The sequence below is a fragment of the Polistes fuscatus genome, unplaced genomic scaffold (genome assembly GCF_010416935.1).
Source record: "Polistes fuscatus isolate 324 unplaced genomic scaffold, CU_Pfus_HIC Scaffold13, whole genome shotgun sequence".
Lineage (NCBI taxonomy): Eukaryota > Metazoa > Arthropoda > Insecta > Hymenoptera > Vespidae > Polistes > Polistes fuscatus.
The window spans coordinates 552,823-572,633 of NW_025113031.1; the positions used below are offsets into that span (position 1 = coordinate 552,823).

At 26.5% G+C, this 19,811-nt stretch overlaps 3 protein-coding genes across 4 annotated transcripts; 1 reads left to right on the plus strand and 2 right to left on the minus strand.

Annotated features, from left to right (window-relative positions):
- Nucleotides 1–474: 474 nt before the first annotated feature.
- Nucleotides 475–2,228, minus strand: LOC122514019 (complement component 1 Q subcomponent-binding protein, mitochondrial). Its single transcript, XM_043630613.1, has 5 exons — nt 1,918–2,228; nt 1,631–1,781; nt 1,256–1,458; nt 884–972; nt 475–801 (listed from the first exon to the last, which is right to left on the minus strand). The coding sequence occupies exons 1-5, from the start codon at nt 2,129–2,131 to the stop codon at nt 652–654; spliced, it is 807 nt and encodes a 268-aa protein (XP_043486548.1). The 5' UTR covers nt 2,132–2,228; the 3' UTR covers nt 475–651.
- Nucleotides 2,229–2,404: 176 nt separating this feature from the next.
- Nucleotides 2,405–5,084, plus strand: LOC122514018 (nucleotide exchange factor Sil1). 2 transcript variants are annotated; one of them, XM_043630611.1, is made up of 4 exons: nt 2,405–3,024; nt 3,375–3,655; nt 3,764–4,026; nt 4,205–5,084. In XM_043630611.1, the coding sequence occupies exons 1-4, from the start codon at nt 2,904–2,906 to the stop codon at nt 4,965–4,967; spliced, it is 1,428 nt and encodes a 475-aa protein (XP_043486546.1). In that variant the 5' UTR covers nt 2,405–2,903; the 3' UTR covers nt 4,968–5,084. The 2 variants fall into 2 exon arrangements, with proteins under 2 accessions (XP_043486546.1, XP_043486547.1); XM_043630612.1 differs by having other exon boundaries at nt 2,405–2,720.
- A 3,241-nt stretch (nt 5,085–8,325) lies between these two features.
- On the minus strand, nt 8,326–19,683 carry LOC122513698 (zinc transporter ZIP13 homolog). The gene is made up of 5 exons (XM_043630134.1): nt 19,310–19,683; nt 10,686–10,796; nt 9,711–9,976; nt 9,030–9,624; nt 8,326–8,617 (listed from the first exon to the last, which is right to left on the minus strand). The coding sequence occupies exons 1-5, from the start codon at nt 19,530–19,532 to the stop codon at nt 8,442–8,444; spliced, it is 1,371 nt and encodes a 456-aa protein (XP_043486069.1). The 5' UTR covers nt 19,533–19,683; the 3' UTR covers nt 8,326–8,441.
- Between the last annotated feature and the right edge of the window lie 128 nt (nt 19,684–19,811).

A 19,811-nucleotide genomic window follows, 5' to 3' on the forward strand; every position in this document is an offset into this window, starting at 1 on the left:
TGTATGATTCTGTAATTGTTAAATCTCCATGAAGTGAAATGTTAGTCGAAATATTATTAATTTATAAAAAAAGATACGAACACAAAATCCAAATAAAAAAGAAAATAATTGAATAAACTATATTATATTTAATTATATATATAAAAAATGTGACTATATACGTATGATATATTTAATTATTTGTAAAGATTGGAAAGATAATGTAAGATAAATGGAAAGAAAAATAGAGTCTAATGAATTTTTAATTTTTTAAATTCAATTTGTTTGAATTCTATTTCTGTTTTCAATATGTATGAACAAATAATTAAATTTCTATATCATTTTTAAGATTACATATACAATATGTTGTCTACTATTATTTAAAAAGATAAATTATCAGATAGCATTTTTTATTATACTTTGTATATTATTGTTACTATACAATTATAATAGTAAGAACATGAAATAAAACTTGGATAAATTATTTTATAAATATTTCAACGAGATGATGTTATTTATATTTGCTTGATAAACACGGAAGTCTACAAAAAAAATGGACTTTTACATATACTATATGTAAAATTACGAAATTAACAATACTTAAGATATTAACATGACGATTACATTCTATTAGAAAGTAAAAATAATAATGCAATGATAAAATGTAAAAACTTATTTACTAGAGGTAAATTTGGAAAGTCCTTCTAATAAACTAACATATGCCGTATGTTCATAATTTGTACTAAGTTCGATGATTTTTTCAGCGAATTCATTAGAAATACCTTTCTCTTCGAGGTAATTCATCAAGAGGTCATATAGATACTACAAAAAAAGAAAAGAATAATAGAATCATATAAATTTGTAAAAGCAAAGTATTAAATTCCGCAGTACAAAGGATACTTACACCGTCGATAATTTCACCAGCAACTGCATAAACTTTATCACTATGTTCTCCTTCGTAGAAAGTAATTTCATCGATACCAAAAATGTCATCTGAAAAATATCAATGAAATATATAACATTTATCTTATTAAAAAAATAAAAAAGTAATTAGTGTGCAAATTTGTATACTATCATGTAATAGTAGTGTTACATTCTCATTTATATATTTCATAACGAATGGTTAGAAATAATAATTAATAAGAATGTATTTAATTTTCCAAAGGATAATTTTCAAAATGATTTAAACTATCATTTTGTACTCAACGCTTTGGTTATATATCACACAATCTTTGAATATATTAATTCATTCAAACTATAAGCAATTAATACTTACTATAACTATCATCAGCACCGGATGCTCCTGGTTCAGTGTTAAATGAACACGTAAATCCTAGAGTTTGATTTCCTTTAATTATATCTACGGTAAATGATGGTTTGCTTTTCATTTCGCCAATATCTGCTTGATCGCTTTGAGGATCAATTTCGGGTTCAGTATTGTTGTCAACGGTATGATTTATATTGAAAGAAACTATTATTCTATTGAAAAGTAAAATAAAATTGTTGTATTAGTAATTAAGAATTTAAAGTTATTATATATACAGGATGTCCTGTAATTAATGATACAAGCATACATGGGATAATTTTACATGAACAACTAACCAGGACAATCTGTTTATAAATCGTATATTAAATTTTATATTAGTCTTACTCTTCGCCTTTATCTTTCTTCTCAAGAGTAACTTCAGCGCTGTCCAATGATACTTTGAAACCATTTAATTCTGTTGGAATTGTTTTTAACTTCTGCGCTTTCTTCTCTGCAACTATTTCTTCTGCTAGGAACTCTACTAATTCTTTCTCCGCTGAAAATAAAAATAATAAATACATTTTTACTTAACAATATAATATTATTTCATAAAAATTTAAATATCAATTAATAAATGAAAATTATCATACAATAAGTAAACTTATACGCATAGAAACAAATTTTGACTATACCTTTAGTATGGGCATTTCTTTTACTTTCATAATTATAATTTAGAAAACTGTGAACCTTTGGAACAGTTAACGATACTATAGCATCGTTTTGCCGGTTGCACATGTTCCACAACGTTCTATATAAATTGCTACTCGTTGAACCATTGTTAGAAGTCGAGGATAAAATATTTCTAATCGCAGAACCGCGAAGTAAATTTCTTACCACACAATTCATTTTTTTAATGATTTAGTTTCAATCAATTCCTACAAATATCTGAGATTCTTATGAAAAAAACGTGATACAGGAAGAGAAAATAGTAATGGAAAATGGTTGCATCACTATCTACCAACTTAAAGTACATTTACAACAAACGCATTTCCGGAATTATAGTTATTTTAATTGGAAATGTAACATCAAAAAACCCTAGCTGTTGATAACTAAAACGCCATGTTGCATTGTAGTTCATTTTCGAATCGATAGATAGCAGTGCTATTAATTTATACAAAATTGAAGTAGATTACGCTTGTCATGAATTTGATTATTCAACAGCCTTCGTAACATTCGATTAATTCGATTGTTTTCGTTATTCGTTTAAATTAAATTCCTTAATAATTGTGAAGTGAATTTTTTTTTTAAATCGAATAAATCTAATTAAATATTATTATACAGAAAAAATATTTAATTGAAGATCATACATTAGTATTGTGTATGTAAATATTTGGATGATCGAAGGTCAACGTTTATTCAATGTCGAGTTTTTATATTATAAAATAAGTGACACTAGCGCCACGTAGCGTTGGAGAAAATAATGAAGAGTTCAGTAGTAAGTTAGGTTGATTTTTAGCACCTGTTCAAAACGTGTACAAACGATACAAACAATTAGTGGGAAAATTAAATTTGATTGTTAAAGTGATTAAATATTTTCATATCGACATAGAATTTTGTTAAAGAAAATATATTTGAAAATTAATTTATTTGACGTATTAACAAATTTTATTCCATCAAAATGCGTGCCGATAAAAACCTTTACGTATTTCTCCTTTATTTCCATTTATTTATTTTCACTTATTCGGAAAAAAACGAAAGTGTTTTCGTAGCAACAAATGAATGGCAAATTGTTAAAAAAGGTAATATTGATAATTGATATAAATGTGTGTTATGTGATATAGTATAATGTAGTATGATAAGATATTTCGTAAGACCACGTCAGTTAAATTGATCGTTCGATAATTTATCGTGGTAACAAAAACACAAACTATAACGTATTTTCAAATTCAAATTTTTTTCTTTCCTTTATTCTACTTAATTGTCATTTAATAATGTATAATAAACAATTTCTTTCTTTTTTTTTTATTTTATATTTTATCTAAATATATTATTAATATAATTTTATAAATAATAATGAGACAAATATAATATGATAATGATATATATTTGAATAAAATAAATAACTAATATGAAATAAAATTTGTTAAAGGTTTGATGTTACCGAAAGGACTACATATAAGATATAATATGCAAACTGGACTTGTTGAAGCTAAATTAATGGATCAGGAAAAAAAGGAGGATAAAGATTTAAATGATAGTAACACTTCAAGATCTTTGATATTACATCCGGATGAAGTAATCAAATCTAAAGAGGATGATCCTTTGATAAAAGAAAATTTAGATGATGTAGAGATTTCCACTGATGACATAAGAAATTTATTGAAAATAAGAGACAGTGAGAAAACTGATGATAAGTCACCTGATACGAAAGTAATTAAAAATATTTTTCTCGATAATTAAATAAATTGAAAGTTTACATACACATCTTATCTTTTTTAACGGCGTTATAATATTTTCATTTTTATTTCTATTTTTCAGGTTCCAAACGTAAAAAATAACTTTGATAACACACCTAAATTCATTAAGAAATTGCCACACAAATTTTCAACCAGTGACATGGTTCTTGAATCAGATAAACAACTTTTTGATGCTTTATTTAAAAAATTTCGAATATTTAAGGATACCATGAGTAAATCACGTTTACTAGATAAAGATGTTGCAACCATTTTGGAAACCCTTAATGCTTTAGAATACATAATCCATCATGTCGATAACGGCCGTTTATTTGCTAATATGGGAGGGTAAGTAATATATTTTATTTAATTTTATTCTTTTTTCCCCTTCACTTTTTATTAATACATTGAGCACAGAACTGTTTCTGTTCAAAAGTTAACTGTAGGTTATTACAAATCGATGTTACTTAAACGTGTTAAATTTAAATGTAAAAAAGAAAGCTCATTATTTGTTAAATATTTACAGGTTAACTAAGATCATAATACCGTGTCTGAATAGTACGTATAGTAATATAAAAGCTGAAGCTTTAAAGCTTTTAGGCGCCGCTGCTCAATTGAATCCAGAAGTACAAGAAAAAGCATTAGAAGCAGGTCTAGTACAAAAAGTTCTACATTTGTTATGGATAACTACGAAACATTCAGTGAAGACTAGATGTCTTTACGCATTGAGTGCCCTAATACGAAATTTTCCTGAAGCTCAAAAATCATTTCTCGATTATGGAGGTCTAGAATTATTTGTTAGAATCTTGATCGAAGAAGGCGAAGATTTTGAATCAAAAATCCGAGTTATGAGACTTGTCAATGACTTGATCATTGAAAGACAAGATATAGGATATGCTGCTGAACCTGAAGAATATGATGATAATACAACAGACGAATACGCTGTGACTGCTTTTAGAAATAGATTAATAATTCATGAATATTGTAAAAATTTAATGAATTTAATGATAAGAATTTTTAAGCAGGAGCTTGAAGATCCAACCATAATTGAGAATTATGAATTATTGGAAGTTATTATTGAAAATATGATTAGAGTTAGTACCATATGTAAAAAAGAATTTCACAAGAATCAACATGAGATTCTAGATACTATTAATGACTTGGTAGATCTTTACGAAGATTTAAGTAAATATGTTGATGAGGATAGTATACCGTTAATCAATCATCAAATAATGTTGGTCGAAAGACTTATGGTAATCATTGAGATACCATTGCATGACGAATTGTAAATAACTTCAATCGAGGATTGTATATAATTAGATATTAGAAATAAGTTTCAAAACCCAGGGAAAGAGAATACTATTCTCGTGTTGATATTTAATATGCTGCTGCAAGCAATAATGTGACGTGTACAAAATGGAAATTTGATCCTGAAATCAGAAAATCTATCATGTTTTATACAGTAAAAAAAAAAAGAAAAACAAGAAAAAATAATGGACACAGTAAAGACTGTAAATAACGTATCGTTTTATGTGACTGATTATTAATACATTTCGTATAATCTTAATCAAAACAAATTAATAAAAGCAAAAACAATTTATGTATACATATATCATATTTATTTTCAATGTAAAATTTTGCTTATTAATGTGTTTTGATTATAGACCAATGTAAATATGAAATATATATATATATATATATGTACATTAATATATTAGATTGTTATATATATAAATATGCAATATTTTTAAAAGCGTATATTCTTTCCGTTATTACAAAAAGAAAAGATTCTTATTTTGACGTATCTATATCAAATACATTTTTCCCTTTTCGATATATATTATGTGACATCTTTTAATTTCTCTTAAAATCATGTTTCGATATATCTATTTGAAAATAAAATTGATATTATCTTTTGTAGATATATGTATGCATATTTATATATGGGTAATATGTAAATGTATGCATATTGATATATGGGTATATTGATATATGATATAAATGTATGCGTGTACATAATAATGCATTTTATATAATTGTAAAATTATATAAAATAACAGGAGAAAATATTGTATTTTTAATGCGTTATTAATATCAAGTTACGTTAGAGTAAGAATGCACAAATATTATATTTTTACTGATTGAGAGGAATTATTTATTAAATTATTTTTTAGAACTAGTTAAGGACTACCTCATTATTATTATGATAGAAATATGACTGATAGAAAATAATATATATTTTATTTACAAATTTTTTAAATAGATTACATTTATATACGTGTACATATATATATAAATTTTTGACTAGTCCTGTAAGTCGTCATAACTTTGAAAAATTAATTACATGCGAGAAACATATTTTAAAATATTTCTTTACTTTTGTAAGGGGGGAAAATAATATATCTTGTTTTCTACATTTTAAGTATAAGAATTGCTGTTTCATTCAAAATAAATAAGTTACGTAAAAAGTTACTTTGATGTTAATGGTTTCATAAAATCTAACAAATTCATTTGACCGATACAATGGCTTATTTTTTTCACACAGAATTTATTCATCACGATATAATAATTTATTTTATTTCTTGCTTTTCAATTATAACATATTCTTCATTGGAGTCTACGTTGCTTAAAATTTGTAAGCTCTTTTTAATTGAACGGAGACCTTCTGCAAGATTGCAATTGTCATGCGTTTATCTGATGGAACTGGGTCAGAAGTGTCGGATGCATTGGTGACGTTTTGCTCACGTATCTCTATGAGTTTATCGATTGTCAGCTTTTTACTATATGAATCCAACAGCTTATTGATATCACCATTAACTTCCAAATCTAATTGCCTGATAAAATGAAGAACTTCTTTTATGGCATATGATTACATTTTTTCTTTTCGTAAATCTAACTGCACAGGGTATAAATTTTAATCATTTTACTATAAAAAGTATCTCTACCTTTTTATGAAAAGTACATAATTGTTGAGATATTCAAAGCCGAATATAATCGTAAGTCGGGGGGGGGGGGATAACTGTATTGTTTGAATAGGATCAAATAATAATAGTATAATTAAGTTATACGAATGTAAATGAGTCTGATTAAATTGAACAAAACATATAATATGAATCGTTGTTTTGGGAAAGAATATGGACGCTCGTTTTTAAATAAGAAATTAGAATGATATTTATATATTGTAGATATAACGAAAAACTAGGCCTATTATCTATATTGTGCAATTCTTATTTATTTACTTATCAATAATCGATGATAATACGATAATTATTTTTGTCCCTTAACAATTTGTATTCGATTCAAATTCATTTGATAATAATCGTTATCGGTGTTTAATAATCAATTCCCGTTTTGTACTCAGGTTAGAGATAATGAAATTATATATGCGAGATAGATAATATATATATAATTTTATAAAATATTACGTATTTTGAAATTTATTTCTCGAAAGATCGTACATATCTACATTATCAATTTTACATTTCTTTACATAATAATATATATTTTATTTATTTGTTAACTGTTCATTTATTTTACAATCTCATTTTTCCTCCACTTCCTTTTCACATCGTATAACATTATTGCAACATTCTCACTTAAATAGACTATAGGTTTTTTCTTCTTCAAAGCATACACTTGCATAGAATGGTTTTTTTAGGAACTCAAAGATTTCCTCTCTCTCTTTCTCTTTCTCTTTTCATATATATATATATATATATATATATATATTTCCTGATAAGTATATTTATTAAATATACTTTATTTTTTGTTAAATTTCAATATCAAAGAAGAGAAAACATAAAGATTATTTACACATCTTCACCTTTTTTTCATAACATGAAATGTCATTCGTCAATATGTTATATATGTATGGTATATAATAATAATAATTTTAATATTATATCACGGTGCATATATAATTTAACAGAATTCGATTTGAAAATTAAATCGCAGTCAATGCAATCTATAGAAAATATTAACAACTTAAATAATCAATTTAATTAAATTCATATCAGTTTGATTAAATTTTTATATATATAAGAGGAAATATTATAAATTTTATTTAGATACAGAAATATTATTTTAATGTGTTAAAGATTATAAAAATAAATATACGCTTTTCTTCTTCGATTATATAAGGATATTATAACATTAAATATTTTAAAATGATTCGTATAAGTAAACACACATTCTTAATTATTGTAGAGAATCACAGAATCTAAAAAATAATCCTTTTCCCCGCAAGCTTATTTAAACTGCTTTTATAAATTTAAATTTTCGGATAATTTTGAGTTTATAATAAACTTCTATAACTTTGTAAGATATAACTTATATATATATATATATGTATGTGTAAGATTTTATTATTCATATATAAGAATATGATCAGTCGTTAAATTAATTTTCCAGTTGATTATTCATTTTCATCAATGAAATTTTATCTTAATAGAGCAACAAAATTATTTAATTTTTTATGGCAACAAATAATTTATCCTTTCTCTTTCTCGTTCTTCCTTTCTTTATATTTGTTTCTCTCTCTTGGGAATAGTTACTTATAATATGTATATTTATATATTTTTATATATATATATATATATTATATATATAGACTATTTAATGTGAGAGTGTGCTCTTAAAGAAATTGTATTTCGGTAAAGTACCATCATAAAATATGATCGTTAGATTTTGAATGCGCTTTTTTTCTCTTTTTATATAATTTGTTCAAATTAATTAATTTCTTTCATCGTATGAGAAATACTTTTTTAATCGCATAAAATTGTTAACATTGCCATTAATATAGTACCAAATAACAAAGTAGCGAGTTGCTTTAAAGATTCCTTTGGACTAGATTCTTTAAGCAGTTCTGGTAAAATTGTAACTAAGCCGATATGGAGGAAACCACCTGCGGTGAATGGTAAAATCCAACTTGTTCTTGCCTCTGTAACAAAAAATACGATAATAAATATAAATTATATATGCATTTATAATACAAAGGTTAATTTGATAAATTTCGAGTAATGAATCAGAGATTATCAGAAAAATAAGTATTTTCCGTATACAGAAACATATTTAATCAGGGTCAAAGAAGTTATCAGTGCAGATACGAAATATTGCCATATCCAATTTATAAATAGTTTATATAATCATACGATAAAGTCTGTTTTTCAACTTCAAGTCTCATTATTTTATTATACAAGATGACCCGAGTGAAATCATAACAAAAAAATCATATTATATTATCTTATACATTTTTAATAAAATATAATCTTTAAATTATACTTCCTGTAATTCTTTACTCGTATTAATTTATTTGCAAGAAAATAAAAGAAATATTGAATGATCAAACCTACCAACTTCACCGCCAGAAAAAACAAGAGCAGCCAATGATCCAAAAATGCCACCAGTCGCAGTCAAAATTTGTGCCTTAGCAGCATCCCATCTACTGAACCCGCTGCGAAGTAAAATAGCAAAATCGCCAACTTCGTGTGGAATTTCATGAACCAAAATGGCGAAGGTTGTTAAAGCACCTAATCTGAAGGACATGAGGAAGGATCCTCCTACAGCCAATCCATGAGTAAAATTGTCGATACAATTTGCCATAAGATTCAGATAGCCTGCTATGTGTTTTGGTTTGGTTTTTTTGGCAACAGCATCGACAACAGTTTGCTGAAAGACTTCCTTTGTATTGGATGATACTTGTTTTTTGTCAATGATATATCCATTCAATAATGATGATGATGATGATGATGATGATGAAAAACCATTGTTTTTTGTAAGTTTGTTGAAACAATCCATAACTTCGACAATCGACATATCAGCAAATATTATAATACCATTTTTATATTCTGATTTTAAGAAACCATTTGTTTTTGGTTTTATTGTAATACCATTTTCTTTCTTAGTATATCCATTTTTCATTGATTTCTTTTCCAAAAATGGTTCCATCTACAAAAACCAAAAGAAACACTTTATTAATTATATATATATATATATATAAAAGATTTTTATCAAAGATTTAAAAACAATCGTACTTCCAAAAGTTCATTAGCGATAAAACGTCGAACGTATCCATTCTTTTGTTCCACCCGAATTACATTAATACAATTATTATTCTCCATTTCTTTTTCCGTTTCAAGATTTTTTTTAATAATCTCCGACTGTTGTTGGTGGTCATCATCAATTTGTATTTCATCTGGATCATGATCGAAAGCAAAAATCTTCTCAACAATAACAAAAACCAAAAAACCAGAGAGAACCCAAAGACCGCAAGGCATTGACGATAGATCTGGATTCGCAGCTGAAAATATAATTTCATTGTTCATATAATGATACTAATAATAATAATAAAAAAAAAAAAAATAATAATAATAATAATAATAATAAATTGAAGAAATAAAAAAAGATGGCAGAAGAAAAGAAAAAGAAGAAAAAATAGAATAGTTTCAATTGAGTTTATGCGAAAGAAATAATTGATAAAAGAAATAATAAGAATATTGGTAAAAGAATTGAAATAGTTCGTGTGTGAATTATTCTCAGGACAAATCGTAAAGGATCGTCGCTATTGGTCGAGAGAGATAGTTCAATTTATCGGGGCACAGCTGGCGATTCAAATCCGCAACCAACGCATAATAGAGTTCGAAGGCGTTCTACAAAGAGTTCATTCATAAACCCTCTCTTCCTCCGGACGGAAGTTTCTTCTAATAAATATATATAACCCCGAGAATATAGTGCGTTTTAAATCCCGAGTTGTGATCCCTGCACGTGAAACAACACGCACGTGTTAAATTAAAATTTCTAATACACGAAAAACAATCTAATTTCTAAAATCATATCTTTCTTTTTTTTATCTTTCTTCTTTTTTTTTTAATTAATAAAAATAACGTATCTTAGATATATTTTTCTTATTTAATTTTTATTAAATGCAAAAATTCATTTACGTATACTCAATATCATTGTCAGCCATTTTTTTACGATCTTTCGATTTATTATTATTTTTTTTTTCTTACCTCTTTTTAAGGAATCGTTTTCCCATGCTTCTGGTAAAAGATGTAAGAAAACATCGCCCAAAAGACCACCAACGGCAAAACTTAAAAGCAATTTCAATGTTCCTGCATTAGCTGAAAAAGAAAAAAAAGAAAAGAATATAATACTTATATATAAAACAGTTTTATTCGCGTATATAGATTTTTTTGTTTTTAGGATACATCAATAATGTGATAATCGATAATACTTGACATTGAAATAAAATGTAATGTGTATCACGAACGTACGTTAACGTATTTTTTTTATTAATTTTTCATCGTAGGAAAAAAAAAAACACTTACATTAAGTATGTAAATAGCATCGATTAATTTTTTTCTTCTATAAAGGCTATCTATATATACACACGACATCTCGTTGATTAATTATCTCGTAGATAAATTAAAGAGAATAAGAAAAGGAAAAAAAAATAGAAACAATTCAGTTGCGCTCAATTGCGACGCGTTAATATCGAATGATATCATAAAAAATACTTTAAAATAGAAACAGTAAAACGCGGACTAATATCTCAAGTGAAATAAATATACGGATCGATTGAGGAACGTATGGCGAACGATGATAAGGTCAAAACCTTAAATTCTTTTCAACGGAAACTTATTTATCATGAATAATATACTTTTTATTATAGTTCCAATCGATCGATCCACATATCTACGAGAAACATTCATTTTTTATTCTTAAATTATATGACCCATATAAATAATAAATATTTGTTAAAAGTTCATAAAATTCAAGAGATTGCAAATATATATATATATTATAATTTATGAATACTTAAATTCCCCATCATATATATTCAACATTTTTATTTTTATGAATACGTAGGTATGCGTCAAATTTGACTACAAAATGACCGCCATTAAAATCCGCCATTACGGCGAACTCAAAATAATTTTTTACCAAACTCGTTGATAGTTTTTATTATATTATTTATCAAATTATTTTACACGTCAAATATTGATTTTTCTTTCTTTTTCTTAGAATAAATAACTCCAATGTAGAACGAATAATAAAGGGGAAAAAAAAAAGAAAAAAAACAATAAAAAAAAAAAATAATCGTGCAGTATATAATTTTCAACAAATCAATAAAAAAACTTAAAAGGAGACACGTGACTCTATATGGAAATATTGAATTAATATATTATTATTATTGAACATGCATTATAATGTCAAGAGACAGTAAACTGAAAAAAAACGATTGTAATAATAATTATATTATTTTTAAACAATAATGCAATCACACACACATTTAATGCAATTTTTTTACTCCGGAATATTATTATTATTATTATTATTATTGCAATATTTCAATAGAATTGATTTTTTCTTTTTTACATAAATTGAATTCTCGTAACTTTTCGAATAGAAAAATGTTGGGGTACAATGTCGAAAAATGATTAATTCGCAAGGTATTTTCTAAAAAAAGAAAAAAAAGAAAACAAATAAGAATGTCAAATGATTCATGTAAACTGCAACGAGTCATATTTTGCCGTAACTTCTTTTTGGTCGTAGTTTGACAGAAATGCGCATGCGCGTGTATACACAGGGAAAGTTGTTATTATCAATGTCATTGTCTTTGCATAAGTAATGTGCACAAAACAAATAAACTATCATCAGCTGATGCCAGTGATCTGATTAATTAATGGATTCTAAGAATAAAATGTAAGGAAAAACCGAACAGTTTTGATATGTATATATAACAGGAAAAGCCCCAGAGATTGGGAATGAAATAATGTTTTTCATCTTTCTAGATACGCGTAAATATTTTATCACAAACTGGTGCGAGATGATAAATAGTAGGCGTATTAAACATTTTTCTTATTCCGGAAATCAACGGAGGAACACAATCAAATATCATTGAAAATAATTATCTTTTTTTTTTGTTTGAAAATGCAAGTTAGTCATACTGATTGATATGTTATACAGTAATGATAATAAATTGTTAGACAACAAAGTAATCGTTTAAAATAATATTACAAAGAAGAACAATATTTAAATGTGACAGGAAAAAACATTATTCTTTATTTATCTTTCTTTTCCTTTTTATTTTCTTTTTTTTTTAAAAATGATTATGAATTATTCATTCGAGTTCACTATACCTCATTGAGAATACTACCGTAAATCATTATGAACGTATAATAAACTTTGTCAACTATGTTATATACTTGACGATTTTAATTATGAATCGCAAAACGTCGATTAAAATTTGCACAGATACGAGGGATAGATACGAGAACGATGAAAATAATCGTAGTTACGTCGTTAAGTTCGATCGTAAAATCAATATTGCTTTTTAGTAATTCCGTTGGTCTTTTTCTTTTTTAGAATTCATTTAATCGAATGATAAGCCAGACAGAAAAGTGTAACGTTCAATCTAATTTCGCATTCATCATTCAATCGAATAAAAAAAAAAACAAAGGAAAATTTGTTTGTTCCAAATCATATGACATCACATATCGAATGAATGAGTAACAAATAAAAATTCTCTACTTCTATGAATTTAATAAAATGATAAATAATTTAATGAAAAGTTATCACTAAAGTGCAGCACGTGGCGTGAATTAAAAAGAAAACAAAATGATGTCACCGACGATCGTCAGAGAAATATTTTTTTTTAACGAAGAAACGTTGAAAATAATCTGCATATCTGTAATTCTGATCGCGTCTTTTGCCACGTGATTAGAAAAATGCATTGATTGACCTCGGATGAACTAAACGTATAGCAGAAGGATAACTATTGTACAATTTGCAATTCGATAAGAAGTTTAAAGTACGAGAAGATTTATATAAACATGGTTTCTGTGTGTATATGTACAACGATAATAAATACGAATTCTTGGGATTTCCGTTGATGTGTCGAGTCTCTTTTTAAATAAATTATTATTATTATTATTATTAATATTAATATTATTATTATCTATTGATACTATTTATTTAACCGCATCTGCAGGATGTAAAAAAAAAAATACTCGACCAAAGTTCAAGATTTTTGTTGCACCCTGTACATCAAATATTAAAAACAAACAAAAAAATTTTTTTTCTATCTTTTATGCTTTTACTTTAGACGACATACTTCAAATTAGCATTTCAAGTGAATTCTAATACAAAAAAAAAGAAAAAAGAACAAGATGGCGTCTGCGAAAAGCATTTTTTTTTTTTTTTCAAGCTATCGCATACCTAATCGTAATAACAGTTTTTAACATCAATTTATTCTCGAAACAGTTTATAAGTTTCATTTCTGCATGATGGAAGATCAAACATTCTTGCAGACTCACTTGACTTCACTTCTCCTCTTGTTGCATGTTGCCAACAAATATGGGCGTATCACATTTATTGCATCGTTGAATTCTCTCTTTGAATTATTTTTGATTTCATTTTTAAAAACGAATAAAATTATATTATGATTTTAAATGATTCTATATAATTTTTGTTGTTGTTGTTGTTGAAAAATAATATTAATTTTTTTTAAAACATGTTATTAAAAAGATACATTATAATAAAAAATAATAATAATAACGATAATGAATGTATAATAGCGAAGAAATAGATATATTATAATGAAGATAATAAAACTAGGCTAAAGATATTTGTTACACTAACTTAACTAAGATTCGATTAACATAACCTATATATATCCTTTGCTCTGTTAAGACGTATTTATATCAAATAGCAACAGCAACGTGAGAAAGAGTTCAATTCTAATAAAAATGATAATGTCATTAAAAGAAAAGAAAAAAAATGAAAACGTTTATGATAATGAAAGTTACAACGAGATAACTTGATGATCAAAGTTCGTATTAACACGTGTAAGGCAAATAATAATGTGTATAATATATTTCCTTCGGTTTGTTATCGTTAAACTTTACAGTGTTAAATAAAAGAACAAATTGTAAATAAGAAGTTGGGAAATGTATTTCATTAGGTGTTAATTCAAAATAATCATTCTATTTTATCCATAGATTTATCAAACTTGATATTGATATTATGATATTTCCCTCCCCCCCCACCCGCCATATTTTTTTTTTTATAATATATGTATTTGATATTGTATGATTGGTATTTTAGTAAAACTTAACATTAATTATTTCAAACGGATATGTAATAAATCAACGAAAAACGAATTAAATGGCATCGATTAAAGTGTTAAACAATTAAAACGCCATTTTATAATTTGAATTTATAAAATAACTGACGCTATGATCATGTGATATTAAATGATATGGTAAGAGTATATTAGTTTCATTTAGAATGCCTCGATAAAGTCATGATACTGATATTGTCGAGGTATTAATGTTTTAACCAAGTAACCAACGGTAGCAATGAAAGGCGAATGATTAGAGTTGTCGGTTAACCGCATAATTTTAAAAGGTTAACATATATTTGTAATGATACTATCTTTATCTATCTAGATGTATATATAAGATTATGTTATTCGTCATAACACAGATCAATATCTTGACGATATAATAAAAAAAAAAGAAAACAACAAGGCGAATAATTATCTACCGAGTTTCGATAAAAAAGATTCCTTCTTTTATTCGTTCTTACTAATAATAATAATAATAATGATGATAATAATAATTGTAAAAAGAAAAAAAGAAAAAAAAACGTATAGAGCAATATAGTAGCGTTAGAAGCATGTTAGATTTGAGAAAAAAAAAAATCATTTTCAATCGTAATTTTGTTTTTGTCTAATTGTATATAATAATTTGCGTCATCGTTGATTATTAGGTGTCAGATACGAAGATTGTGTTGGCAATCTTATCGACGATAAATAATTTTTCTTGATGTTGAACGATTGTGGGAAGAAGAAAAAAAATGTGTTTTTTTTTCTTTTTCTTTTTTCAATAAAATAAAAATATTAAAAAACGATATTGCTTCTAACGTGACCAAAAAGAAAAAAAAAAGAAGAAGAGTTCGCTACATTAATTAAAAGTTATTCGCGATATACGATGATTTCTCTTCCACGTACTTTCTCTTATCTTTTTTTCCCCTTACCCCTCCACGTCAGACTTGAAATGTCATGAAATTTTTCCCCCTTTTAATTTTTTTCTGTTCTTTTTCTTGACGTCAATATTTCAAGCTCGATAACAATCGACAAAAATTTATCAAAGACATTTTATTTTTGGCCACTTATTTTGATTATTATGTTAAAGATTTGTAGATTTATATCATCGTTTGCAGATTAAATCAACGATTACTATTATAATATATTTTTCTTTAAAGGTATGCCACGTGGAAAGACTTCAAACAAGTTTCGTGACCTTGGTACTACGATCGTATTAAACCAACGAGTGTAAGACAGAATATATAAAAAAAAAAGAGAAACGAAAGAAGAAGAACCATATGTACCCCAGTTTTATCCAACAATGTCAATCCAGTATTAACATAAAAGTATATAAGTACATAAGTACTGTACTTATTAATTCTATCGAACAATTATAACCCCCTTTTCCCATCACGGTATTAAATATAATCCCCATTATTGCTTTGTTTTGTTCAAGTATCTGTTAATCTTTTGATTCCTGATGACAATGATAAAATTATTGGGAAAGTCGATGCTTGGTATCGTCTAAAACGTACACTCATTTTTTTTGTTTAGTACCGTTTATAAACTTTTCAAGCAAATTTATGCGAATCCGAGCAATTATTTGAATTTCGTCAAAAAGATAATTAACAATAAAACGTAATAATACCAAAACATATTTAGCACATTGGCACGAACCCCCTTTTTTGGACAACTCGATATAGGAAAAATAAATAAAAAATAAAATAAAATATATATATGTATGTATATATTTTTAAATGTTGAAAACTAAAAAGAGATTCATATAGTATACAGCAACGTAACAAATTGGCACGAGGATAATACTTTTGTGCGCAGTTTATATGGTCAAGTCATGTTTCCGAGTATAGATTATATAGAATAATAATTTCTATCGCAAACACTTTCACTAGAAACAAAAAGATTCCGAGAATTGGATCATATAAAAGAAAAGAAAAGATCAATATTTTTAAAGCGTTCTAATCAAATGTTTTTGTTACGTCTACGAGAAAATTGATGTAATATGAAAGTATAATATTACTTATAAACTGTTACAAAAGGCAAAGTTATTAGTTATGATTCTACAATTCAATTACTTTTTCTAATTATTTTATAAGGTTATTATTATTTTTACATTATAAAAATTTTTGCAATAGGAAAAAATTAGCTTGGCGAGTCTCAAAAGAGAGTAAATTAATTTTTCGAATCACTTGAAAACTTTTAAGAAACATAACTCGTATAATTTTACCATACCGAGAATGTAATTTACCTTAAAAAAAATAAAAATGAAAAACAAATTCAGAAATACATAAATATTAGGTAACCTTTTTTAATTAAAACGGCACGGACTATCTAATATGTTTTGCGTGTATATGAAATTTAAATATTACGTGGTATTACAAAATTATTTCGATGAAGGAAATTAAATGTTTTTTGTTTTAATTCAGTGTAATCAAAGTTTTATTTAGTCATCAATTGCAAGTGACATTCTACTGCAAGAAAATTTGTCATCGACCACAACAAATATTTTTTTAAAGAATAAAAAAGATAAAATGATGCCAGCTAAGCTATCACCATCCAGTATACTTGACCAAAAATAGCTTACGTCATATTTCACGAGAGAACAAAGGCGCCCTCTGGCAAGAAACTTCTATTAAAATTGGGATTCCTCCATTAGACAATAAAAGTGCGGGAATTTTTAAATATTTAAAATATATTCGAACAATTGAAAATGAACAAAATCTTCGAATAACTGTCATTTCAACGATCATGAATATTTTTCAATAAAAATTTAGATTTATTTTCTCTAAAGATTTATATAAATATAAATGTGATAGTCAAATTGGAATGTTATATCTCTTTTAAAAAAAATTGTCACTTTTTGACCCGATCAATTAGAATAATAATCTCCTTAAATAACTAACATCATTTAGTTGACAATGCTAAGGAACGGTTCATTGTAATATACCAAGCATTCGTGGTAAAAATATTTTTAATGAATAACAACCCTGTTGCAATATTTCAAGAATGATTTCGTCAGCAAATTAGCATTGCACATTATAATGCAATATCCTAGCTGAAACACGATCAAGTTGTAGACGAAGAACTTTTAAGATCAACTGTTTTTATATCCCAAATGAAATTATTTTACTGGATCTCTTGCACAGCGTGAGAACTTAGTCAAATATTGAGAAAGTGAAGTAAAAAATGATTAGGAGTCTTCGAAGTTCGACGAGGAAAATTTATTGTACAAAATTGCTGTTAATAAATATCCTATTTCCTATTTCATTAAAAGAACAAAGCAACTCTTCTACTAAAAACAATTATTTATAATTTGATCGGAAATATTCAGCGACATTATATCGAATAAAAAACATCCGGTATAAAATGTTACAAATTATTGTTTGAAATACGAATGCGCTTTAATTAAAATATCTTTTCCTAAATTTGGGCAGGAAAAAGCGTTCCATTGTCCATTCAATTATAAATGAATCACGCGCATTATTTATTTCGACGGATTTCCAATGACGAGTTACCGACTCCTGCCAAAATCTAACGCCAAGAATATTATACAAGGTGATTCGGAATAATTAACGGAATAACTTTCAAGCTTGCAACTTCGGGAAAATTATCGATCTTAATTTTTATTATTATTATTTCTTTTTATTTATTAATAACATTATAAAAGAAGATAATAATAATTCACGACAAACGTTCAAAATGATCATCATCCGATTAATAAACAGAATTCATTGTTAATTTCAGTAATCATCATTCGTTCGTTTATCCTACGACGAAATGATAAATACCAATGAAATGACTATCTTACGTCGTGTCAAATTCAAATTTACATTATTGATTATTTACATATGAAAATGTTCAACGCAGTGCATAATGAAACGTGTTACATTTAATGTATTACAAACATTTCACAATTGAATGAGTGGCGAGACAGTTACATAACTTCTGTTTATGAAAGGATAATGTCATTGTTCGTTAACTTATATGCGAAAGAAAAGGAATGATGATTCAAAACAGGCCCTAACAGATCCTAACAGGTCTTAACAGGTCCTAACAGACCCTGTTTGAAGATAGCGCATGGCTGTACAGGATGCAGTTTGCTAAGGAAATGCGATTGAGTAAACGAATATATTTTGGAACATTCCTAATCGGATACAGTCACAAAAATATCAAACAATACGCAATAAACCTAAAGATACACATGACGAAAATATTTCACCAATGGCATCACAGCTATTGATCACTAACAATAAAGCGGGAAAACTGAGATAATCCTATACAAACGATGAACAAACGAAATGGATGAACATGTAATGCGTTTGTTTTTACATAACAACATAACAATGGAAACAATTAAACTGCATAATGAATCCAACTAATACATTAATAGTCCACCCATTCATATTTTGTATTTTATGATATAAACCGGGTAAAGCCGTGCTACTGAAAAGGAATCAAATAATAATAATAATAATAATAATAATATTAATAATAATAATACTAATAATAATAATAATAAAGTACCTCCATTCTTGAGATCGGCTCCTTCTTCAATGGGGATGACCAAAAGCGGTAATATACCAGCAAGCCCGACCATAGTACTGCCAAGTATCGAAAATAACCAAGGATTGTATGCTATAAAATAGGAATACTCGTTCCAGGAGAACGATATATCGCCGGAGATCATCTCAAAAAGGAATCCGGTTGCATCCTCGGTACAATTTTGAGCGCACATGTTTACCGCCATATTTTCTTTTTTTTTTTTTTCTTTTACTATCGCCGCCGACGAGTTTTAGTTTCTCTCACGACGGCGCTTGTTACTTTGTGTAATTATTTCTCTTTTCTTCTTTTTTTGTTTATTTCTCTTTCTTTCTTTCTTTTCTTTTTTTCTCCAAAAAATATTCTTATTATTTATTATTTATTATTATTATTATTAATATTATTATTATAATGATATCACAGTAGGAATTAAAATTCTTTCACCGTATCATAACAAACAACTTCCTCGTATTATTTGTATCATCAA